A 23,244-nucleotide genomic window follows, 5' to 3' on the forward strand; every position below is an offset into this window, starting at 1 on the left:
ACCGATATTTTAATTATTTGCTCATTTTAACTTCTACTAATGAATTTTAATATATCGTTATCAATACTTTCTGTATTTGAGTTTTGTTTTGACTAGTACAGTTACAAAAGAACCATCTTAATAATAACACTATTTACATTATGAAAAGAAGTAAAGATTCAATAATTGGAACGTATTTTTGGATCATTTATTCCACGTACTTCCGCTTAAATTACAGCGTGGAAATAAACATTTAACATTATAGAATGTCTCAAACAAATTAAGATTAGATCGAATAAATGAATTCGAACAATGCACTTAAATTAAGCTATCATTTTGTAAAGCTACTATTTTATTCAGATTTAACTGCTCCTTTCATTGCAACAACAGACCTTATTTATAAAATGATAAATAACTGTGTATGAATGCGACGAAATCGTTAGTAATATTCACAAGTTTATTATTTTTTTTCTTCTTGTGTAATTATCTATAATTTATCGTGAATTATCGAATAAAATTAATATACAATATATTTCGGAGCAAGAATTTGTTATACATGTTTACAAACTAAGAAAGTAAATACATAGGTAATTATAGCAGCAGGAATGGCCTACTATCTTACAAGACGTTTCGCGTGCCAAAAGTTCATCGTACATTGTATATTTTAAATGTATATTATAGTTACTAATATTAACGTTATTATTATTTATCGTGTTATTATTATTTACCATTAATATTATCATTATTACTTATTACCATTAACATTACTTATTATATAAATCATATTTATTGTATATGATTTATAGTATAATCGTATTTATATATTTATATATATATATTTATAACGAACATCGCCCATTACTACTAGAATTACAAATGGGAGCTTCACCATAATGTCTCACTCTCTCCCTTTCTTTCTCTCATTTCGATAGATCTGATACTCAAAATAGATAATATATCGTCGAATGCAACGTGATACACGCATTTTTTTTTTAGTTAATCACTCAGGCAAAATGTTCGTCCTGCACAGTTTACCTCCCATTCCAATATAGTGGCATTTTCCCATTGTTTCATATTCCATTCAAATTCATTGTGGACACACTCATTGTGTACTTATATTTGTTGATTATGGTACATATCTGTAAACAAAAAGTAGAGTGTGTCTCCTACAATGCTTCGTTAATAAAATGTATCGAAAAAAACAATAATGATATATTTTCTTTTAATTAACGTATATAGTACCCGTTGCAGAACAAGGCACATTATATTCTACAAATTTACATGATGACATCAACTGTAACCAATATCTCAAACTTTTAACTATGTGTTCTTATCGAGAAATAAAAATGGAAAACGTATAATACGCGTCTTTTATTCGATATGTACAATTATACAGTATTAAAGTCATAATTTTAAATCAAAGAATTATATTTTCAGTACAAAATTAACTTAACGCAATACAGTAATTTCGTTTAAATTACTTCGTGACTTTTCGAAAATAATCTTTTATTACTTCGATAAAAAACTTTGTTTAAAGTTATCTCGTGTACAAATACCCGCCTATTTGAAACCTATTAAAGAAACTGTATTGAATGTGATAATTACTTATTTGATTTTAGTTCCCAATTTGACATGTATCGACTGTTACAACTTTAATAATTTCATAGTGTTAAATTAGTGAAAAATTGATGTTATAATGACATATATACACGATATATATATATATACGTATATATAAAATACTGCTTAACGAAATGTTTTAATCACAATACTCGTGATCATACTTAGACAATAGAGACTGTTGACTTACCTAAAGGTGCGTTTGAAACAAAACTAATATGCATTTGTAAAAAGAGACAACACTTTTATATTTCAGTATAATAATAGGAACTTGTATCGTTTAATTATCCTTTGTCATTCGAAAACCTGTGGTAACTAATTGTACATTACATTCAAATATGTCTTGTAAACAATAGTTTGTTTTAACCTCAGCGCTTACGTTTAAATACAAAATAAACAAGTGTAACGAAAAGCATGTTTGTACATTTCGATTTTAATTAACCTCTAACTATAAACCAATAGAAATGCAAAACTACTCTGCAACATGGGAATATTTACGAAATGTACTATCTAAAAGTAATGCTTTTAAACAACGAGTAGCACTAATAGAATATTAATAACAACTGCAAAAGGTGAAATGTATAAAATAATGAAAAAATGTACGAAATATATTTATATTAAATTATACACTGTTCAGATAAAGGTGTTTGTCGAAGTATTTACAGCTGCATTCATTGAATTAATAGACTCAACTGTTGAGTAAGAAATTAACGTTTCCTTTAATGTCACTTTAAGATTTACAGTAACAAGGTTGTGAATATATTACAAGGATTGTTTACTCTCTTGCATTGAATATAGAACTGTATAATTCATATTATAAAAATAAGTGTTATGTAGATATTAATTGAATGAAAATTAAAAAAAAAATAAAAGTAATAAGAAGAGTTATAATATTTGTAAGCACAATACAAGCATCACTACCTTGCGGCAGAATCCTGCAAATTTCAACATATAACATATAAAACAGAGAAGGTATTTGCTACAAATTCAACTGTAGATGTATGACAAACATTTTGCAACAATCACACAAGTGATCAAAGAAAAGTATAGAATAAAGAGTCATATTAAAGGTTTACAAATAACAAAGAAAATATAAAATCCTTAGACTGTGCATTATTATTTACTGCGATAGTTAGTCCAAGCTATGTGAAATACAATAATTATCCAAGGAAAGTCTTATATAAATAATTATTATTTTCTTTGAAAAAAGCACTCTATTAAATGCCAAAACATTGGGAATTGATAAATTCATTATAAGACTGTGCAAAAACAAATCTGTAAACAAATTTGCAAATAGACAAACGTGTTTATATTTCGTTTATATAAGAAATTTCATTAATTAGTGAAAAAAATCCTTTCTTTTCTGGTAACGTCGAACATAAATTCGCAGTATATATTTATAAAAAAAATTTGTTTATGCATAATTCTTTTTTCCCTCTGAAGTATCAATTATTTTATACATCAAATACAGATTTTAAAAAAGAACACTGATCCAACTTTTGATATTCGCGTGTCCTTTGTTCACTTATTTAATAAATATAATGATCGAAATAAATCAGGAGTACATGCAATAAAAATATTAAACGTAACAAGAAATATACTACAGCAATATCTACTCAGATATTTCATAATACTAATACAAAATTTTGCATGAAATAGCCATGAATTGCAAATTTTTAACCTACTTAATATCAAATCTGTTGTCATTGCAAGACCATCGGTCCCTTCTCCTTATACATTGTTGCATTATAAAAATACGTAGACATAATGTATTATTATACTGAACGTTAGACTCATAACATATCTGCGTATATCAATTATTTTGTGACTCCTTAAATGTTATTATGTTTCCCACCATTGTTGATCACAAACGTGACAAATTTTAACTAATATAAAAATATATACCAACGTAATATTTGACACGTACAGATTTGGATAATCACTTGCAACAATTGCCAGTTGCTGCCTTTTGTCCTTCTGTCTCGACTAATCGACGACCTTGCCCACTTGTACTTGCGCTTCCCGATTGCTCGTTCTTTGGAAGTTTCTTAGCTGTAACGGATCGAAAAACACATTTTATGTTATCAATTTTTATATATATTTATTAACATCCATTAAGAGATTCTCTTAAAAAGATTATATAAATCGTGAAAATTTCAAAAACAATTATATCTGTGGTTTTATCTGGGCAATGTCAAAGGAGCATCTGGTTATGAAATAGCATCTGTTATCATGTTACATATACCATAGAAAATATGATATGAACACATATTATCTCAATAAATATTAAAAAATTATTAGATCTTTTACAAAGTAGAGGTATGTTTGCTAACAGCACTACAGAAGACACATTTTCAATTATTATTATTTAATTGAATGAAACTCGTCTTACAAGAAAGATGGTTCACTAAACCTGGGGGCAAGTCTTCCATAAATCGTCATATACGAAGCGCTAATGATAAAGAATTATCTTACCGATTGCCAGGAATATATCATTAACATTCATTGCTGTTTTTGCTGAAGTTTCCATAAAAAGAAGACCATTTTCATCCGCGTATGATTGAGCTTCATCAAATTCTACAACTCTTTTATTAGCAAGATCCGCTTTATTCCCAGCTAATGCTATAACTATGCTTGGACTGGCTTGTCGTTGCAATTCCTTCACCCACGTTTGGGCACGTACAAATGTGTCCTGTAGTTTCAATTCAGAAATTCCCCAATTAAAAAAAAGATATATATTCGGTTTCCATAATGTTTACTTACCTGATTTGTTATATCATACACAACAATAGCAGCCTGTGCACCTCGATAATACATTGGTGCAAGACTGTGATAACGCTCCTGTCCTGCTGTGTCCCAAATCTCAAATTTGACAGTTGTGTCATCCAAACATACTGTTTGTGTTAAAAATGCAGCTACAAAGATTAACATAAGAATAAAACAATTTCAAATACAAAATTATTTGAATGTATATTAGATTAACCCTTTGGAGACCACAACCATATCTTAGAGCAAGATTTCTTACCTCCAATAGTACTTTCTTGATACTCATGGAACTGTCCTTTAACAAACCTCAAAACAAGGCTTGACTTTCCAACTGCAGATTCTCCAAGCAGCACCAGCTTAAACTGACAAATCTTCCCTTGAGTCGAACCATTTGGCCTCTGGGCTGTACCCCGATTAGCCATGATCACCTAAGTACAAGAAAGATTGTTAGTTTTTGCAGAAATGCTTAAATTCTTACTACAATTAAATAATATTATCTGATTTAAAAAAGTTACTTATGAAAACTAATATTAAAAAAATACATGAATATTTATGCAAAGAATATTAAATAGTTCACACTTTGCATTTTTCGTTTAAATCTCCAAATCGGAAGATAAACGTCTATTTATACTGAAACTCCATGCATAATAGATAAGGCTCTGATTTACGTACATAGCAATCAACATTTAACTAAATGTTTTAACTCAAATATAATGGATTGATAAGCATGCATAAAGAATTATGAATTGTTTTCGCGAACTGTAAGTATTTCGATATATACGTTTTATTCGTATGGAAATTAACGAATGACACTAACCTATGCAGACAAAAATTGCTACCTTCATTTTATAACCTACAGAAAATATAATAAAGTAAATAGTATCAAATATATAGAAGAGTATATTTTAAAGCATATGTTACGATACGGTAACAATTCTTACAATGATTTATTAACAGTAACAGCATATTTTGTAACGGGAAAACTTAACATATATATTTCTAGGTATATTTAAAAAAAAAAAAAAATGACAAATAAAATGAAGTAGCCATGCTTAAATCATATTTGATTGCCAGTTTACAAGGGGTACGAATGATTATTTATCTTAACGAAATAAAAATAAGCATTGGATTTGATAAATGGTGAGTGCAAAAATTACATTGTTTGCTTGACGTATTAAATTCTGTAACTCACATATGAAAAGTACTGTATGTAAAACCAACTGAAAAAAAAGTAACGAATACTATTTAACCCATTAGAACAGGGTTCCTGTTAATTACATTATTCAATTAGTTCGCATAGCGAGTTATAGAGAATCCAACAGTTTAACGTTGCTTTGCGATAATACTAAGGTCTGATAAAACTCAGACCGTCTAAGTGATAATGTAAGCCCGTTTTAACAAGAAATGAGCGAATAGTGAGCATCGGTAATACAGTGACTAATCGCAGCAACTTCAAGGCGATCACGGAATCGCGTAACTTGGGGCAACCAGGTCGAAAACAGGTTCAAACTGCGCCCATTTGGGTACGATTAACAAGTTAATATCTGTTTAAATCGCATTAAACTTTCTCATATTTTTTTTTCAGTCAATGGAAACGAATTCAAGTAATGCACGGGGCCACGTGATGCGCGTGTCGTAAATTCGTCGTAATTCAAAGCTCGCGGAGCTAACTTTGAACACTGATTTAAAATGATTAAAAAATAAAAAAGATAAAAGTAACATTATTGAAAACGAAAATAATACAAAAGTTCATTCCATCAGAATCTGCAGAGTTCTTAGAAATGCTGGATGTAGATCTAGAATAGCATAGAAGGGATCATTTGTAAACCGGAGAAAGCATTCTTCTTTTGCATTCTCTTTCCACATATAACATAACCAAACGAGTCGAGCAAACCTTGTTTTGGGAGGTAAGATAGAGAGGTATGCAGTTTTGACTACTCGAGTCTTTCATGTGCTGCTCCCAATCGCGTAGCAATTCAACAGATCCTTCATTCTATCCAACAGATCTTCTCGCTAGTTCTATAGTATAGACTCAAAGGCTTATATTCTTTTTGATATATGATAAACTTGATAATATATGCAAGAATTATAATAATTATTCCAAGAATTGTTCTATGCCAATATTTATGCTCATTGGCTTTTAAAAAGAATGCCTCTAAAGGATACACCTGATTCAAATGATTTTATCCATGTTATCACAGTACACCTATGGTGACACAAACACAATCGTTTAAACCATGTGTATCCTTCAAAAATATTCTTCCAAGAGGTCAATAATCACACATCTTGAATTTTATAACCGGTTTTTTTGCATTTTTGGACACGAGGCATCTCGAAACCTCGAGAAATGCATAAATCAGGAGGATTTTAAGCGATAACAATCCTGGCCCTTTGGTAATATTCAATAATAGCCGGTAAAGTAAAAACGCCCGTAAGGATGAGACCGAATGAAAAGCAACGACGTACACACACAATCGCCAACCTTACGCACACTTACGACAAAGCAAAGCTGTATCGAAGTTTCATATTGCGAAAAAACTCACCCGAAAGTTATCTATGTAACCAATACCTCATAACCTTCGGCGAAATGGCATTATCGAAAAATCACGAGAAACCGTTAAAGCGGTGCATAAAGACTGCGAAAGGAAGAAACCGATAAGGACGGATAGAGTACTCTGTACGCGCGCGCGAATTCTGTCATTCTCTTTCTTCGTCGCATACGTATATGGTACTCTTCCTCTCTTCTACTCGCTCGGTAACTCTGTCCTCTTTCCTTTCATTCCGTTACTCTGTTAAAATATACTCTCTCTTTCTCATTCAGTTTATTCGTTCACAAGCTTTCCTTCTTTCACTCGTTCCTCGTTCTATCTTTTTCTCGCTTTCTCACCCGCCCGTTCACATTCTTTCTCTCTCCTTCTGGTAAACGTAGCAAGAGAGAGAGAGAGGAAGAGAGACGAATAAAGGGAGTAAGCGATGCGCCACAATAGTTACGGGCTCCGACTACTTGTCACCGCCCGTGAAACGTCAGCAATATCTGAAATATCGAATCCTTTGGGAAGCCAAAAAAAACTTATCAACTGAAAGAGCGACAGGAGAAAAGGCACAGACTAAAAAAAAAAAAAGAAAATGGTGTACTTAGAATAAACATGATCTTATCGACGTCCATGCGATTGGATACACGTCAAATAGACGAATAATGCAGATACGTTATCAAGCACACATTCTGCGTCTTTGTCGCATATGACACCGTTCGTAAACATGTAACTCTTTTCGCGCACAACGAGTGATAGCAGAAAAAAGAATAGAACATAAAAAATGCGTTTCGGTGGTAGTAAGGGTAAGGACCACCTGGCAAAATGAAAAACTCGAATCTTCGGTGCTTAAACTGCTGCGTGAGGAAACTCGCTGTCGGATAGAAATGCGGCACTAAGTTCTTTAGATGGTCGATGGGTGCACAACACCGCGCGACGATGATTAATGTCAATTCACTGCCGCGCGTCAGACACGATCACTTGTCTCCAGTAAATCGGCCCACTAACCGAGCATAGATCGTGCAATCTATATAGAATGTGTACATTTATGACAGCTCCGGCTGGTACACACAGCTAGACACACGATTTCGAGAATCTCGTTGGTTTATTCACACTCCCCTTTTTTTTTTCGTTCGAGAATTATATACTTTTGCCACTTCTCGCAAACCAACAGTTCTTACGAACGACACTTCCCCGATTAACCGGACGGTATTTCGGTGTTTCTCTAACCTAATGTAGCCAAATCCTCGAAACGAATAATTCTATCGCACTAAAACGGATCGAGATTGAGACTCGTATCACGTACACTGTACACACGGTGCTGCGACACTTTCATTTACAATGTCGAACCTCTTAATCACGCGCACGATAACGTTTACCCGTTCATCGACAGATCACTCGATTACCAGTTATATTGTTCGTGAAATCGCAAAGAAACGACGAACCGATTTCTATCTCGGAAGATCCTTCGAGAGTACCTTTCTTCAATGTCGTTTTCTTTTTCCTCGAGACGGAAATGGCGCATTTCGATGAGAACGATCAGAGAACGGTGTCGCTATCGACCAATGGCATTGTTTTCGAACGATACTAATTTTCGAATCGATCAGTAATACGTTTTACATCGTTTTTTTATCTCGTGACTCGGATAGAAATGATATCGTTTAAAGTTTATATTGTTTTATATTTTGTTAAAAACATGTATTCTATATTGAAGAGGTGGAATCGTGTAAACAAAATCATGTGATTTTGGAGAATTCTCATTGGTCCGCGATGATCCTAGTTAGAAAGTTTAACGCATGGTAGATCGAAACATAGTTTTACATGTCACTCTAGCGAATCATTTTCTTTGCACCGGGTCATCCTTAGAAAATGAAAAATATCCAAACCAACAGGGTGTCGAATAAATAATTAAAAAAATAGTTCTCTTTATTTATATAAATAATTATTACAATTCATTTGGTCCGTTTACTCAATTCCACGTTTTCGATTAACATAGTATGGTAATCGGAATCCTATTGGTCCGCTCCGTTCACTCGCCACTCCGACCAGGGATGCATTGTGAGACCCATGCTCGAAAATATTCCCCCTAAAGTTAGACGATTACTTTGTTTAGTACATTATTTAATCTTTTTATTCTATGTTGCAAATAGAATTGTAAAATAGCTGGTTACTATTTACACACATGCATCTTTGACAAGGCGAACGATACTAGTTAGTAATGTAACTAACCGTCCATTTATCAATAATATTGTACATAAACAATCTCTTATGAACGTCAATTTATCTTTTATGAATTTAACATTATATCTAGAACAGAAGTTTAATAAACATGAGATTTGTTCGTACCATATAATTAACGGCACTTTCTATCGCGTTTTTAATTGGTCAAATTTGAAAGTAAGTTTTACGAATGGCCGCCAAATACCGGTATTCCTTGAAACGATACTTTTTATTCTCAATCTCGCGAATGCATTTCTACACGTCAAAATAACGCACGTGGACCACCACCAGAATGCACCGATAAGAACAGTTTATGTTGTATATGCGTTGCATATACATATTTTTTACTTTTTCGAATATTTTTTGTTGAAAAAGGCAACACATTTCGATCACAACGATCGTAGTTGACGAAAGAGATCTGCTCTATTAGTTTTAATGACATCTCCGTTTGTCAAAGGAAATTTCAGAATTGTTTGCGAGACATTGACTAAATATATATACAATGGAGAAATACCAGCTTATGAGGACATTTATATCAGCGGTATTAGAATATTCTAAACATCCAAGTGAAACGACCGGTTCGATATTACAACGAAATCTGGGCGTAAGTTTCGATCAATTATATTGTTACGATCCTCGTCGTTTGTCATTGATTTAGTTAGTTATTATATTAATACGACAGAAGTATATTATTTACATTTGTTAGAAATCATAGAAGTGCAGCCATTTCTATTTACATAGTAAATCTTAATAATTAAATTTATTCTCGATTCGATGTATATAGAAACCTATTAAAATAAAAAATGTTTTGTCAGACATCATTATGTTAAATAAGTTAAGGATTATCTTATTATAATAAAAAGTTCTATTTAAAAGGTAATAAGCGTGTCCTTGGATCTGAGCATATTTGACCCTGGAACAAGTGTGGCAGCAGAATTCTATGTTAGTCTACACGAGCTTATGAATTCTTTGGCATCTAGAACCACCTTGATTTGGAGTGCTGTAGATGTTTTACAAAATGCTTGTCGTAATGCTGCTGCAAGACAAGCTCTTATTCATACTTACAAATTTGCACCCATATTGGCCAGGTTGTTGGAGGTAAATTTACATTCTTATACAAATATACATATATTTTCATATGAGAATGTTTCAGGCTAATTTAACGAGCGAGAAAAGAGTAAGAGTATTAAAATTACTTCAAGAACTGACATATGGTATTAGAATTTCTTGGCAAGAAGCTCATTTACCTTACTTAATATCTATATTAACACAGTGGGTAACACAGTCTAAAGAAGAAGATATTATTGCACTTTCGCTAGGTGTATTAGTAAATCTTTGTTACAAAAATCTTCCGGCAGTTTATACCTTGATGAGGACAATCAATACAAAAACATTTGTACGGACGTTGTTAAAACTGCAACGTTGCAATGTTAATACCAGTGTGCAATGCTGTAAACTTATGATTATATTAGAGCACTCGAATACAAATATTTCGGATAAAAACATTCTGGATTTTGCTGCTGTTACATTCACCAATCTCGTTACCGCAATGAAACAAAAGGATGTTCTGCTACTGAGACACGTCATAGACTTTTTTAACGATGTTGCGCAAAACGAACACTCCCATAGCGTGTTACTTACGTACACAAAGTGAGTTATTCGATAATTTCGTCGTAATTATATTGTATTATATGGAATGCTATTTAATTTTTTGTTCTCATTAGCTATGGCAGAGATGTAGAACATATATTAGTTACATTGGAAGACAACGCGGACCCAGAATGTGTTGCTATTATAATGGAATTTTTGTCGTCTCTGGTGAAATTAAAATTGTCTACTTTGATACCCTTGTATCCTTTATGCGTAAAAACGGCTATGACATGGGTTCCCGTAGAACAGGTACATCTTCATTTTAAGATTGCATTTTTTTTTTAAATTAAAAACTCTATGAAAATGAACTCTTTCTAATTAGGTGTGTTCTAAAGCATTGAGCTTGATAAGGGTTACCGTAATTGACGCGCGACGCACGAAAACCTCTACCGAAGTTTTGGCAGAATTGGATGCTTCCGTTTTGATGCTTATTATAAATTCAGAAAATGATGAGATTCAAGAGATACAAGAATTAAGTTTAGAAACAGAAACGAGATTAGCGGAATTAATGCAATTATTCCAGGAAATGGTTAAAACTACGACGCTTAGAGCAAAAGTCATGCAGTCCTTAAATGAGAATACGATACGTAAATTATTGAGTCCGATGTTGAATTCCGAAACTTGTTCTACTAACGATTTTCCAGGAAATTTTATTCAAGTATTCCTCTTTCTTATTATATGGCGATAGTATCTTTCGCGACATATGTAATTGTACTTGGACTTTTCCAGAACCCTACCACAAATCTATGCATTCACATATTAGCTTTGATAGCTGATTTGGCAGCCAATCATTCGAATTGGTTAACATTGTATTCCGAGTTACTAGGGAAAAAACAGATTCAAATGACAATGGCACATGCACTATTTACTGGCGATGCAGACATTAAACAGAAAGTTCTGCAATTAACTCCAACTGTCGGATTTCCTCAAGAATGGTAGGTTTGTATGTAGAAATATGTCAGATATCAAATTCGCGGTTGCACGCAAATTATGTCCTATGTTTTTGTGTAACAAGTGTTCTCGCGGTGGCGCAATGTATGAAGCAATTGGAGCCTCTGATATTAGTACAAAGTACTCCTGGTATGGTAAATGTTGGAAGCAAAATGTCCGTAACATCGAATAGCGATATGGCTCCACTTTTTTCTTTCGCGCAAGAAGAGCGACTCGATACGTTTCTAGCAAAACTAGAAACAGCCTATGAGTCTAATCAACTGGGAGACATTACAACGTCAGCGGTAATGGAATTGTACGAGTACAAGGTACGATACTACCTGTATAAATGCTTGCTTTTCACAAAAAAATAGCAAACTACGAATTTACGTAATTTTGAGAAAATTAGTCACCCAATGACGTAAAGAAAACTATTATGAAATTTAAAGCTTTAGTTTCTAAATCGCATTCAAGGCCACCTTCAGGAGCTCTGAGTTACGACGAATTTATCATACCATCTGCTGATTTATCATAAAACCGCCGAGGTGTTAGGTTTTAAAATGTTTTTCTTTGCATAGCTGTGTACACATTACACAATTTCGTAATTGATATATATTCTGTTCCCAATATGAAAGCTAGCAGCGATGAGACACGCGGAACGGGCAATGCAATCCAGTTTGGAGGCAGCAAATAATCATGGGACTAGTTTACAACATAGACTTGCGCAAGTAGTAGCCGAATCGAGTCGTTTACATCAAATGCTATTTGATACACAGCAATGTTTGGAAGGAGTAAAGTCTACGTTAGCGGTAAAAGTTGCCAAAGTAGAGGAGCAAAGTAGAGAAGCAGTTGCTTTTAAGAATAAGGTTGATGTTTTTTTTTTCAACGAATTAGTAACAGTAGACACGGAAATTTGCAAGGAACCTCAAATTAAAATTGCGTTTATAGGAAATCGAAGCATTGAAAAAAATAGTAACAGAAAAGTCTGCCAACATCGATCATTTAAATGTATTACTAACACAGTGTAAACACAAACTGGAAAGCAGTACTAATAAGGTCGAAGCGTTAACTAAAAAAATAAAAGAGTTAGAAACTGAATGCGTAAATGCGGATGCCAGAACTACGGAAATGGTTAATAAGAATCACGAGTTAAACAAACTTCTTCACAAAATGCAAGATCAAATTAATAAAAGAGATCAGGTAGGTTTGTACAAACTTAACGCGTCAATATGACAGAATCGCTAACTTATATCTGGTATCAAACAGGTAATAGAATTGAAAGACACGGAAATTCAATCGAATCAAAAAGATATTTCCGCGCTTCAACAAGAAACTCAACAATTATCGCAATTAGTGCATAAATATGAGCAGAATATCGCAGAGAAAGAGGCAAGTATCGAGAAAATGAGACTAGAATTGATGGATTTAAGCCGCATGCGAGACATGATTTTCGCGCTTACTGCCAAGAAGAAGGATGATTTAAGCACGAGTTAACGTTGCATTTTTAAATTATCAAACCAATTTGATAGCAATATTGCAAAAAAAATGCCTACTTCAGACCACATTTCTTACACTTTTTTATACAACTCACTGAAAAATAAATTATATTATTCTTGTACGTACATACATTAACCCTAGTATACCGTTCGATTAAAATTCATTTATTACATCGTTTACAAATCCAATCTTCCTAATATTTTTACTATCTAAAAATTTATAATTTTACCTATGGTATTTTCGATAAAATTATATCTGATAATTTCCGATTAAAAAAAAAAATGTTAAAAATCGTAATTGATTATGATTTTTATTTATATTTTTTTTTACAAGGATACCCTACATGTATTACCTACATGAAACCGTTTTTATATGTAATTTACAGTCAAAGTATAGTACTTCGAATTATAGTAGTAATACAATTTGTTTACTTTACATGCACTGAAATATTCATTATCCTTAGTAAATTGACTTTACTAATGAATACTGATCATTTAAGAAAACATTACAGTTGCATGTAAATAAGTAGTTAATATGTGTCTGTGTAATTTTTTACATGTAAATTTTTTCCGATTTAAAATATGTTGTATCACGACAACAAGTGTACATAAAAGATATATCACACTTTATTGCATTATTATCGAAAAAAAATAAAAAAAATATGTATATTTCGCCTAAGAATCGTATCTCCTTGTATATGTCACATGTTACACTTATATTACATATGAAATTTTTACATAAATATGAAAAATATTTGCTATAATTTGCACTACTATGTCATAAGATTAAAATAAATTAAATTATTTCTAGCATTAATTTTGTTTCGAACTAATTAAAGAATCGATTTTAATGCCAAAAATTAGACACCATTAGCAAAGGTTATATTGTCATGAGATAATATCATTGGAATGTCATATAAGGTACATTCAATACTTTGATAATATAATAGCAAATACTGATGCATGGAAATTTAACATTTGATTGCTAATTTGATTGCTAAATTGATATATTAAATTTTTGTAAGCTGGTACTTATTCATTTACGTAAAAATTGATACTATATTAAACTTAAAATTAAAAGAAAAATTTGTGCTGAACTGACGAATATTATAGCATAATAATCAATAATTAAAACGAACTGAGCGCAATGTTGTCTAACGATAAATTATTTTCCATATTAAATATTTCGTGTTTAATAAAGTTTTGTCATCAACTTCTACCTTTACTCCATGGTTGTTCTGTAGCAGATGCGAAGATCAGGTAAAAACAATTGGTTGCCATGTTTATTACCGCTGCCAACCAAAATACTGTATGCCAACGAGCCAGCGTTTCCTGTAAACATTCACTTACGATAAGTTTATTCCCAATGATAACGGAAAGTATACGTTTCATAATACTAACATGTCCTTGAACCATTCTTCCGATAATATATGGTGCCAAGAATCCGCAAACATTTGCGGCAGTATTCGTAAGGCCGTAAAGTGTTCCTGCGTATTGTGGTGCCAAAGCAATGTGATTCATTTGATTTCCGGCATAAACTGCACCTTGCAGGGACCCTAAGACGGTAAGCATCATCATTACGGTCAAACGATTGCATCCAGCCCAGATAGCGCCAACAAAACTGAGACTAGGGCCTAACGAAGCCACCGTGTTCCATAACTTGAACGATGCTAAAGGAGATAAAAGCTGACGGGCAAGAAGAAAATCCGCGAAACTCGAAATGCAGAGTCCGACTATCCAAGAACTTAAATAAGGCAATGCTGAAAGAAATGCGTCCTGTTGTACGTCGTAATGCAAAATTTTGTCCATGTACGTAGGTAATTCTGTCAAAAGGGTGTAAAACGCCCATGCCTGTCCACATTGCGTTATCGCTATCGCCCACATCGGTAGCGATGTAAATACTGATAACCAAGGAACTCCCGGCTGACTGCCCTGTTTTTCATACAAGCAAAGTAAATTTAAATAGATAAAACAGTCTATATACGATTAATGTAGCAAGAAACAAACCTCATTCGTCTTTTCTGCAGTAGCCTCGATATATGCCCTTTCGAGAGGGTCGATGGTTGTATGTTGCGCGGGTGAGTCAAATATAAAAATTAGCCAAAATGCATACCATACAATGCCAAGCCCTCCAAATAAATAAAATGCGAGAGGCCATCCACCCCAAAGTTCTAACGAGCATAACCATCCACTTACTGGTAAGGATATAACAGTACCAAAATTGACACCTACACAAAAAGTAAATATGGTAAATTAAATATATTGTACATTGAATATGAGAGAGTAATTACCTGCATATACTACACCAGCAAATTTGTTTCTCTCCAATGGAGGTACCCAGTGTGCTAGCATGCTATGCATTGCAGGGAATGTAACACCCTACAAAGTTAATTAATTTTGTTTCAATGGTTATTACTCCTTTCTTTACAAGGTGGGGAAGGTTTTATTTACCTCTGTGAATCCTTCTGCTACTCTCACAATTAAAAATGGTACTAAACCTACGTATGCCGCGAAAGGACTGATTACAGTCAATACAGCAGTTAGAAATACTCCTAATCCATAAATTAGTTTTCCACCATAAATTTCTGCCAGTCTACCACCTGGGACATTTGTAATTACATAGCCCAGGAAGAAGGCACCTAATATAAAACCTTGTGTTTTTTCGTCCCAATTAAATTCTCCAGCACTCTTTAAAAATTAAAATTTATTTTTGACAAATAAATCTAATACATAATAATTAATTAATAAATACTACGAATTATGCAGAATATGAAGAGAGATGACAAAATATTTTATCCCAGTAGAACTGTGTAGAATGCAAATATACTAAGAGATAAATACAGAAGATATAGGCATGTGATGCATGATACATTCATATCCTTAGGTCATATAAAAAGTGATAAATTTGCATGAGTAATACTTTGATAACGAAGATGCAGCTAATGTTGACATTTGATCTGCATCAATATATTATATATATACAATTAATAATGTAATTTTGTATATTGTAATTAAACTTAATTCATATAATAAAACATATATTAAGCATTAAATATTAAATGACTCACTGGTATGAATGTCCCATTAATGGGATTTTCATCACGACAAACATCAGTGGTATCATTATCATCGCTATGTGGAATTGCTGTTTGATTAACCATTGAAACAATAGCCACAGATAAATTTACTCTCATAGCATACACAAGAGCAAAACCTAGAAATCCTAAAAAACCCAATGTATGCCTTGCTTTTATCCATGATGTTGTATCTGGTGGTATATTTGACAAAGTGACTGGAAAAAATTTACATGATATGTAAACATATTATTTTATATAGTAAGACTGCTAAATAATGCATTATACTCTGACGATTCTTAATCAGAAACTGGAATAGTAGAATGAATTCTAATGTTTGTATACGATAATTGATAACTCAGTGTTTTGTTTAATGAAAGATTAATAGGTCAATACTATATCAGCTTCTTGTTCATATTTATGTTTCATAAATCCATAGTTTACTGCTACTGCTTGGTATATAAATGCAAAATAATGTTTGAAGCCAAGGAGTTAAGATAAACGAGAAACCTTGTTACTAATATACTTTAAAATTCTCCATTTAGTAAGAAAAACAGAGTGTTGTATTCAATCTTATTATCTCTAATAACTTATGCATAAGCATTAATTCTGTTCTCTTTCACCTTATTACAAACAGAACATGTGAACTCCTCAGCTCCTAACAGTGTGTCAAATTATTTTCTGTTAACCTGATGTATCCTCTGACAATACATTGTATAATCTCTGGTTCTTTTTCATTTTCAATATCTGTTATCGTAATTTCACTCGATTATATTTATGGATTCCCGATCATTTTTTGTCGCAGATCTTCCTACTTGTTTATTATGGCATACAAACGATTAAAAGTCTCAGGTGTAATTGCGACGCTCTTAAAAATGTTCTTAAAAAAAATAACCATAAAAAATTGACAGCTTCGAAAGATCTTTCGATACAGTAAAAACAAAACCAAACATACTGGATCTTTGACAGATGACAGAATCGTGCCAGTCGCTCGACAGTCTTTTGTTTCTAAACGATGCCTTTCTATATACGTTTACGCAAGCAGCGGTGTGAACGTAAACGGGGAAAAGGGACAAAGTTATGTTGCGCCATGAAAATGATCAAGTTCTTAAATAGAAGGATAGATCATCAAAAACAAACCTTTTTCCAAGGAATCGTTGATGCAGAGCGGCTGGTCATCTCTTGAGACACTAGGATCTAGCACTTCCATGTTGTTTGTGCGCTATTTTACACAATGCTGAGCATTCACAGTTACTTGTCCGTCGTTCTATGCATCGAAATTATCTTTTTATTTTGCGTAAATATAACGCATTCATTTGTCACACAGATGCGTCGACACGAATTCGATTTTATATTCGATTTTCCCTGATAGTCGTTTGAATTTTACTAACGATACGTGCATACAAAGTAAACCGTCGTCTGCTTGTCATCCCAGTGGTGCAAATTGCTGCGCGCTGACGTCACTTCACTAACCCAACCTAAACTTTCTTGTATGTATACACTTATTCATATTGTGCTCGGCGCACTAACAAAGTATAATAGCCACTGCAATTGTACTCCACTTGGAAGATTCAGTAAATACCCATGTAAAAGATTTTTTTATATAAAAATGAGGATACAGAAATCGAACATATTGTTGAGGATCTTTCAAGGAAACAATTATTTGCAGAATGCATTAGTATCTGTAATTAAAGCAGAAGATAATGAAAGTTATAATGAATTTGTGTGAAAGCGTAGCAACAAAAACGCTTTCGAATGACACGTAAAATCGTAGAAATAGCTACAGATATTATCACGTGTACTTTCGGTGTAATATTACATGACTACATATTAGGATGGCTATGAATTATGGAATGGGCGTAAAAGCTTATCGAGATATTGTGAGTATCCAAACGTTCGCGACATGTATTTCGGGAAGGAGTAGTAACAAAATCAAATCTGCAATGACGCGTAGTATTAGTTCCATTTGAAGGGGATAAACTTCTAGTTATTGCACTGTTCAAACGTTAGATGGCAGTGTTTACTCTGTTCGATGGTATTATTTATTATTTAGTAAGCTTTTATTTTATTGTTTCTAAATACAAGGTACTCCAAATCACGTACTAGCATATCGTTTACTTATTTGCGTTGCTGTCCTAACAAGTATAATTACCTAAGATATAAATTATTTTTGACATACATTAACAGTTAATTCTATTTTTATTAAAGAACACAAAATGAACAGAATAAGCGGTGCATTTCATCAAACTATCGTAATAATAACCACTTAAGTACCACCTTGTATTACACTCAAGGTATTTAAAATAACAAGTAATCATAAATAACATGTAATTTGTATAATGGTGTCGGTAAAACGTAATTTATAAGTACACGATACAATCTTAAAAACTCAAGAGAAATACTCTAAACCAGGAGTCTGCAAACTACATGACATTGAAATATAGTTTTATTTTTTTACAAAAAAAAAACGTAAATACCTTCCATCCGAATCGCACGATTCTAGTGTTATTTTAAGGTAATCCTACATATTTAATACAATTGCATTTAAATTCCTATAAATTACTAACTCTGAGCCGTATCTTCATAAATATCGATAACATTGATCAACAACAATTACATTAATGTCTGGTCTATAGTTCGCATAGTACGTCTAATTAATAATAAGATAATCGAGTTCATCTGTGTGTAAATGTAGATACAGTATAATGAAAGGAACGTCATACCATGACAATAAGGATCGACGCTTATGAAATATTATTTTCTTTGGTGATTAAAATAAATAATCGATTGAGATGATTAAAAATTGATTATACAAGACAATTATAAATAAAGACTTCAAATCTCACATACATTACTCTAGAAACAAGATGTTAAAACCTAGTAAGGAAAGCATTGCTGTAACATTCCGAATGATCACAGAAATATAGTAAATATATTACTTTACTATTCAACTCGACGATTCAGTAACGATTTACGACTAATCTTGCTAGATTAAAGATCTTCGAATAAAACTAAAAAAAAAAGTATTATCGAACGCATATAATACAACATAGTTGTAAACACAATTATTATTGGCAAAATTCTTTTAGAATTACTGCATTTATATTAAACGACAATGAAGTCTTAGAACTTGTACCATTGTACAAGAATTATTTATTCTAGGCAAAATTTTACCTCGACATTCGAGATACTAAATAAAGTGTATATACATAATTTAAAGAATTCTCTAAAATACTATAGATATCTCTACATACCGAGGGTTAAATTTGATTTGTTAAAGCAACATTCACCGAAAATGCTACCAGAGCATTCACCGTGGCATACTGTGGCACACATTTACACAGAGCTGTGTAGCTTTTTAAATATACTTTTATTACCAACCCACTGCAGATGGAACGTGAGAGTTCACCGTAAAATCTTTATATTGAGAGAAAACACAGATCTGAAAAGTGTTTGAAATGAGATAGGAAAATTCAGAATAGCGGCGTTCAAACCAACCTTGTCTTTTAACCGCTGGCAAAGCTGTAGCGCTATGGTCAGCAATACTAGAGCGTCGTTTAACCAGGGTACACTGCATTCCGCTTGTTGAGTCTCGTATTTAACGCTGCCGTGTGCATTTTCTAGTTGATACACCGCCAGCACCAGTTTGTAACTCTGAATATAAAAACTAATAGCCAAATTTTCAGGAAGATTTGGATTCAAAGACTTCTGTGGAAAAAAATGTTGTGTCACAATTGCATACATATATATATATATATATATATACATATATGTATTTATTTGTGTAAATCAAGAATTGGTTTGCCTACCATATTACGGCTCTTAATAAGATCATCAATGGTTTTCTTTCTGGGAACAATTAAACTTGTTCTACTACGTTGAAGACAGCCTAGTATGTTTCCTAAAATGTGCATAACTTCATCGGATGTTTTAAAAGGGTAGTGGTGATCAACATTGTCTATATGAGCAATGGCTTGCTGTAAGTGATTAGCAGCATCCTGTATTTGCTGTAATTTCCAAGGATGCTCATTTTGGATACTTGTCTTCATATTAATATTTTGTTGTCTTTGAACTTTAAAGTTTACATCCTATAATCATTTTATTAATTAAATAATTATATACAAATCAAATATATAATTACTACTTACAGCATTTGTAATGCTATCACCAGTTAAAACAGCTATACATTTCACTTGATCATGTGGAGCAGCAAATATAAATCTATCTGTTTTATTGTGTTGATCATTACCAAATAAGGCTAATGGAAATCTTTGTGCGCATTCCTGTAAGAATTTTTATATTTTAATGGTAATATAAAAAAAGGATTTTTTTTATATTACCATTAAAATATTTCTCAGTTGTGATAGCGAAGAATGAACTTCCTCGTGGAGCACCCATTCGAATTCCATTTGCTGAAAGAATTTTATAATCGAATTAATATAACATTCTATGTACAGGTGTCAAGATACTTATCTACATATGTGCTGTTATTCTACGATCGTTATTTACATACGTTTAACAAACTATACAAGTTTCGTAATAGTAATTAGATGCTAGCCAAATAATTAATACGCGTGATTTAACATTTTCAAGTTAGAATTAAATTAATCTTTTTCTTGTGGGACATGCACAAGAATTGTACGCTTAAAAAGAGAAACGGATGTGTCAGAAAATAAAATAATGATCTACTGAAGATAACATAACCAAAAAGATCTTCTTCGACAAGTATAACGGGTGTAAGTTAATTAGTTGAACGATAGATAAGGTGCACTATCATTGTGGACCGCGAAATGTCGAGGTCGCCTAAATGATTAGATAAACGGTAGGCAAAGGCAAATAACTTACGAGATTGTGAGCCTCCTCCTTCTCGCAGTCGGCCATTTTTTCACCCCGGGTGCTGCCTCTACGTGTTTCTCGTTAGTTAATCGACTTTACTTGTCAAATCTGAAATAGTTTTTATCTCCAATTTCTACGTTCTCTTTAGATACTTCATTTGTAAGCCTTTCCACAAACGAACTACACCATCACTTGGATAGGAAAGATAAATTCCGTCATATTTTCCGGCGTGGATTTCATCGGTCTTAAATAGATAAATTGTTATCATCGCGAGATATTTCTAATTTCAATTTAAAATCCGCGCGGAGTAGCTAAGCATATCAGATGTTAAAAAGCAAGCCAACAAATGTAGTATTATTTACTTTTGATATTACGTAAAATTAAGTTAAGTCTACGATATGAATCTGATTTGATAGAAGTAGCTAATACAATTCGTGCCATTTCGTACATGATACGTCGAAAGTTAGACATTTCATTCGAAGTATTTGACGATAATTTACGAAACGAATTAGTATATTATATATTATATAATGTTCAGCGACCATATCGTAAGAAACTTTTGTAACAAAGATTTAGCGAGATGTAAATTAAATCGGAGGCAAAACACTGAATTCAATTGTCGTGTCACATCAAATATATGTATATAGGAATAAGACATGAAACGAACACTTGCGAGAAATTAGTAAAATTAGTATCACCTGGTATCACATCTGTCGGTGGTTCGTAGAATTATGAATGATTATGAATACGATGACTTTGCACAATTATGAATATAATAAAAATATAAAAATTTGTGTAATTTACCGTCAAAGGAAGAGTCCACTTAGATATGATTTCCATTTAAAGTTATGAACTATAAACCGATCAAATAAATAACATAGAGGTAAAGCTATAGAAACGTTTGAAAGCAATATCTGAGAGTAATATTTAAATTTAAGAACATGAAAATTCTTGTAAACAAGACTGCAACGCAATTATTTTGTATTTTAAGTATTTTATTTTCAGGACTTCGTATTCTAACCTACATATTATTAAATAATTTCTACATTATCACCATGAGCTTAAAATTATATATTGATTTATTATCACAGCCAAGTAGAGCTTTATATATTTTTTTTAAAGTTTGCAATATACCATTTGAAAGTAAAATAATAAATTTGGGTAAAATGCAGCATCTTACTGAAGACTACCAAACGATTCATCCGTTTCAGCAAGTTCCTGCTATAGACCACAATGGTTTCAAAGTCTTTGAAAGGTACAGTTTTTTATTATTTAAATTTTTATACCTATCGACATTTTACTCAATGTAATATATATTAAATCTTTTATAGTGGTGCAATATTAAGATATATCACCAGAGAATTTAATACACCTGATCATTGGTATCCCAAGGATTCAAAGTCCCAGGTCAAAGTTGATGAATACCTTGAGTGGCATCACCTCAATACTAGACTTCATTGTGCCTCCTATTTTCGCCAAAAGGTGACAGAATATTTCACAATGTATACAGATCATTTGACAATGACATTCTTTTAAAATTTTTAAATTACACTTTTATTTTAGTATTTGATGCCAATGATAACTGGCGAACCAGCAGTGCCTGAAAAAATAGTGTCTTACGAAAAACGTTTAATTAAATGTCTCAATGATTTAGAGAAGATTTGGTTAAATAATACGCCATATTTAGTGGGCTCTGAAATCAGTATCGCTGACATTCTTGGCTCGTGTGAGATTGAACAACTCCGTAAGTACAGTTCTATTCCAAGAAGATAGCACCTGCAACATCCAAAAATGAATTATTCATAATAGTTTGACTTCTTATACAGGAGTTACTGGATTCAATCCCTATGAAGGCAGATCACGATTAGCTGCTTGGATGAAAAGAGTTGCAGATGAAACAAGTCCTCATTACCAAGAAGCCCATATGTTGTTGGATAAGCTGGTAAAGAAAACAGAAGAGGGCATGTTAAAAAGCAAGTTTTAATATATAATATAAATAAGTGGACAGGTAAACAAATACATATACATTTATATATATAAAATTTTACATATTAGAAGTATTTGTGTATAGAACAATATTTTTTGATAAATAAATATTTTTATTTGAAGGCGATCATTTATAAATGATGATTTATTCAAGTA

The 23,244-nt window shown here is 32.4% G+C and overlaps 5 protein-coding genes across 11 annotated transcripts; 2 read left to right on the forward strand and 3 right to left on the reverse strand.

Moving 5' to 3' along the window:
- Positions 1 to 414: 414 nt before the first annotated feature.
- Positions 415 to 8,368, reverse strand: LOC128884152 (ras-related protein Rab-5C). 4 transcript variants are annotated; one of them, XM_054137263.1, is made up of 6 exons: positions 7,714 to 8,368; positions 4,625 to 4,793; positions 4,363 to 4,514; positions 4,075 to 4,291; positions 3,527 to 3,651; positions 415 to 1,118 (listed from the first exon to the last, which is right to left on the reverse strand). In XM_054137263.1, exons 2-5 carry the CDS (start codon positions 4,785 to 4,787, stop codon positions 3,539 to 3,541), a joined length of 645 nt encoding a protein of 214 aa, XP_053993238.1. In that variant the 5' UTR covers positions 4,788 to 4,793; positions 7,714 to 8,368; the 3' UTR covers positions 415 to 1,118; positions 3,527 to 3,538. The 4 variants fall into 4 exon arrangements, with proteins under 4 accessions (XP_053993238.1, XP_053993265.1, XP_053993248.1 ...); XM_054137290.1 differs by having other exon boundaries at positions 3,505 to 3,651; XM_054137273.1 differs by lacking the exon at positions 7,714 to 8,368 and adding an exon at positions 6,909 to 7,592.
- A 424-nt stretch (positions 8,369 to 8,792) lies between these two features.
- On the reverse strand, positions 8,793 to 17,943 carry LOC128884118 (sialin-like). Its single transcript, XM_054137205.1, has 8 exons — positions 17,407 to 17,943; positions 16,261 to 16,484; positions 15,644 to 15,880; positions 15,484 to 15,571; positions 15,200 to 15,420; positions 14,594 to 15,124; positions 14,413 to 14,524; positions 8,793 to 8,982 (listed from the first exon to the last, which is right to left on the reverse strand). The coding sequence occupies exons 1-8, from the start codon at positions 17,474 to 17,476 to the stop codon at positions 8,909 to 8,911; spliced, it is 1,557 nt and encodes a 518-aa protein (XP_053993180.1). The 5' UTR covers positions 17,477 to 17,943; the 3' UTR covers positions 8,793 to 8,908.
- On the forward strand, positions 8,989 to 14,406 carry LOC128884109 (uncharacterized). The gene is made up of 10 exons (XM_054137193.1): positions 8,989 to 9,720; positions 9,993 to 10,214; positions 10,270 to 10,766; positions 10,841 to 11,015; positions 11,089 to 11,424; positions 11,496 to 11,701; positions 11,782 to 12,025; positions 12,332 to 12,562; positions 12,645 to 12,896; positions 12,963 to 14,406. The coding sequence occupies exons 1-10, from the start codon at positions 9,619 to 9,621 to the stop codon at positions 13,188 to 13,190; spliced, it is 2,493 nt and encodes an 830-aa protein (XP_053993168.1). The 5' UTR covers positions 8,989 to 9,618; the 3' UTR covers positions 13,191 to 14,406.
- Positions 17,944 to 18,086: 143 nt separating the features above from the next.
- LOC128884139 (glutathione S-transferase theta-3-like) lies at positions 18,087 to 23,215 on the forward strand. Of its 3 annotated transcripts, none has more exons than XM_054137250.1 (5): positions 18,087 to 18,146; positions 22,314 to 22,357; positions 22,434 to 22,584; positions 22,666 to 22,846; positions 22,929 to 23,215. In XM_054137250.1, exons 1-5 carry the CDS (start codon positions 18,102 to 18,104, stop codon positions 23,084 to 23,086), a joined length of 579 nt encoding a protein of 192 aa, XP_053993225.1. In that variant the 5' UTR covers positions 18,087 to 18,101; the 3' UTR covers positions 23,087 to 23,215. The 3 variants fall into 3 exon arrangements, with proteins under 3 accessions (XP_053993225.1, XP_053993216.1, XP_053993206.1); XM_054137241.1 differs by lacking the exon at positions 18,087 to 18,146 and adding an exon at positions 21,824 to 21,985 and having other exon boundaries at positions 22,094 to 22,357; XM_054137231.1 differs by lacking the exon at positions 18,087 to 18,146 and adding an exon at positions 21,825 to 21,985 and having other exon boundaries at positions 22,108 to 22,357.
- LOC128884128 (protein rogdi) lies at positions 18,451 to 21,190 on the reverse strand. 2 transcript variants are annotated; one of them, XM_054137215.1, is made up of 6 exons: positions 21,112 to 21,190; positions 20,607 to 20,678; positions 20,415 to 20,549; positions 20,076 to 20,354; positions 19,765 to 19,974; positions 18,451 to 19,708 (listed from the first exon to the last, which is right to left on the reverse strand). In XM_054137215.1, exons 1-6 carry the CDS (start codon positions 21,145 to 21,147, stop codon positions 19,640 to 19,642), a joined length of 801 nt encoding a protein of 266 aa, XP_053993190.1. In that variant the 5' UTR covers positions 21,148 to 21,190; the 3' UTR covers positions 18,451 to 19,639. The 2 variants fall into 2 exon arrangements, with proteins under 2 accessions (XP_053993190.1, XP_053993199.1); XM_054137224.1 differs by lacking the exon at positions 21,112 to 21,190 and adding an exon at positions 20,780 to 20,998.
- Positions 23,216 to 23,244: the final 29 nt, after the last annotated feature.

Source organism: Hylaeus volcanicus, chromosome 1 (genome assembly GCF_026283585.1).
Source record: "Hylaeus volcanicus isolate JK05 chromosome 1, UHH_iyHylVolc1.0_haploid, whole genome shotgun sequence".
Lineage (NCBI taxonomy): Eukaryota > Metazoa > Arthropoda > Insecta > Hymenoptera > Colletidae > Hylaeus > Hylaeus volcanicus.

Bases quoted from the DNA above. Each gene is read 5' to 3' on its own strand.
- LOC128884118 (XM_054137205.1), bottom strand. From the start codon at position 17,476: ATGGAAGTGCTAGATCCTAGTGTCTCAAGAGATGACCAGCCGCTCTGC. The intron at 16,485-17,406 runs GTTTGTTTTTGA...AATTTTTTCCAG, and splicing joins CAACGATTCCTTGGAAAAAG to TCACTTTGTCAAATATACCA. The intron at 14,525-14,593 runs GTTAGTATTATG...GAATGTTTACAG, and splicing joins GAAGAATGGTTCAAGGACAT to GAAACGCTGGCTCGTTGGCA.
- LOC128884128 (XM_054137215.1), bottom strand. From the start codon at position 21,147: ATGGCCGACTGCGAGAAGGAGGAGGCTCACAATCTC. The intron at 20,679-21,111 runs GTAAGTTATTTG...AAATTCTTTCAG, and splicing joins AGGAGGAGGCTCACAATCTC to CAAATGGAATTCGAATGGGT. The intron at 19,709-19,764 runs GTTGGTTTGAAC...AACACTTTTCAG, and splicing joins GCCAGCGGTTAAAAGACAAG to ATCTGTGTTTTCTCTCAATA.
- LOC128884139 (XM_054137241.1), top strand. From the start codon at position 22,158: ATGAGCTTAAAATTATATATTGATTTATTATCACAGCCAAGTAGAGCT. The intron at 22,585-22,665 runs GTGACAGAATAT...CTTTTATTTTAG, and splicing joins CCTCCTATTTTCGCCAAAAG to TATTTGATGCCAATGATAAC. The intron at 22,847-22,928 runs GTAAGTACAGTT...CTTCTTATACAG, and splicing joins GTGTGAGATTGAACAACTCC to GAGTTACTGGATTCAATCCC.
- LOC128884152 (XM_054137263.1), bottom strand. From the start codon at position 4,787: ATGGCTAATCGGGGTACAGCCCAGAGGCCAAATGGTTCGACTCAAGGG. The intron at 4,515-4,624 runs GTAAGAAATCTT...TAATCTTTGTAG, and splicing joins TCAAGAAAGTACTATTGGAG to CTGCATTTTTAACACAAACA. The intron at 3,652-4,074 runs GTAAGATAATTC...GATCCGTTACAG, and splicing joins TGATATATTCCTGGCAATCG to CTAAGAAACTTCCAAAGAAC.
- LOC128884109 (XM_054137193.1), top strand. From the start codon at position 9,619: ATGGAGAAATACCAGCTTATGAGGACATTTATATCAGCGGTATTAGAA. The intron at 10,767-10,840 runs GTGAGTTATTCG...TGTTCTCATTAG, and splicing joins GTGTTACTTACGTACACAAA to CTATGGCAGAGATGTAGAAC. The intron at 12,026-12,331 runs GTACGATACTAC...CCAATATGAAAG, and splicing joins TGGAATTGTACGAGTACAAG to CTAGCAGCGATGAGACACGC.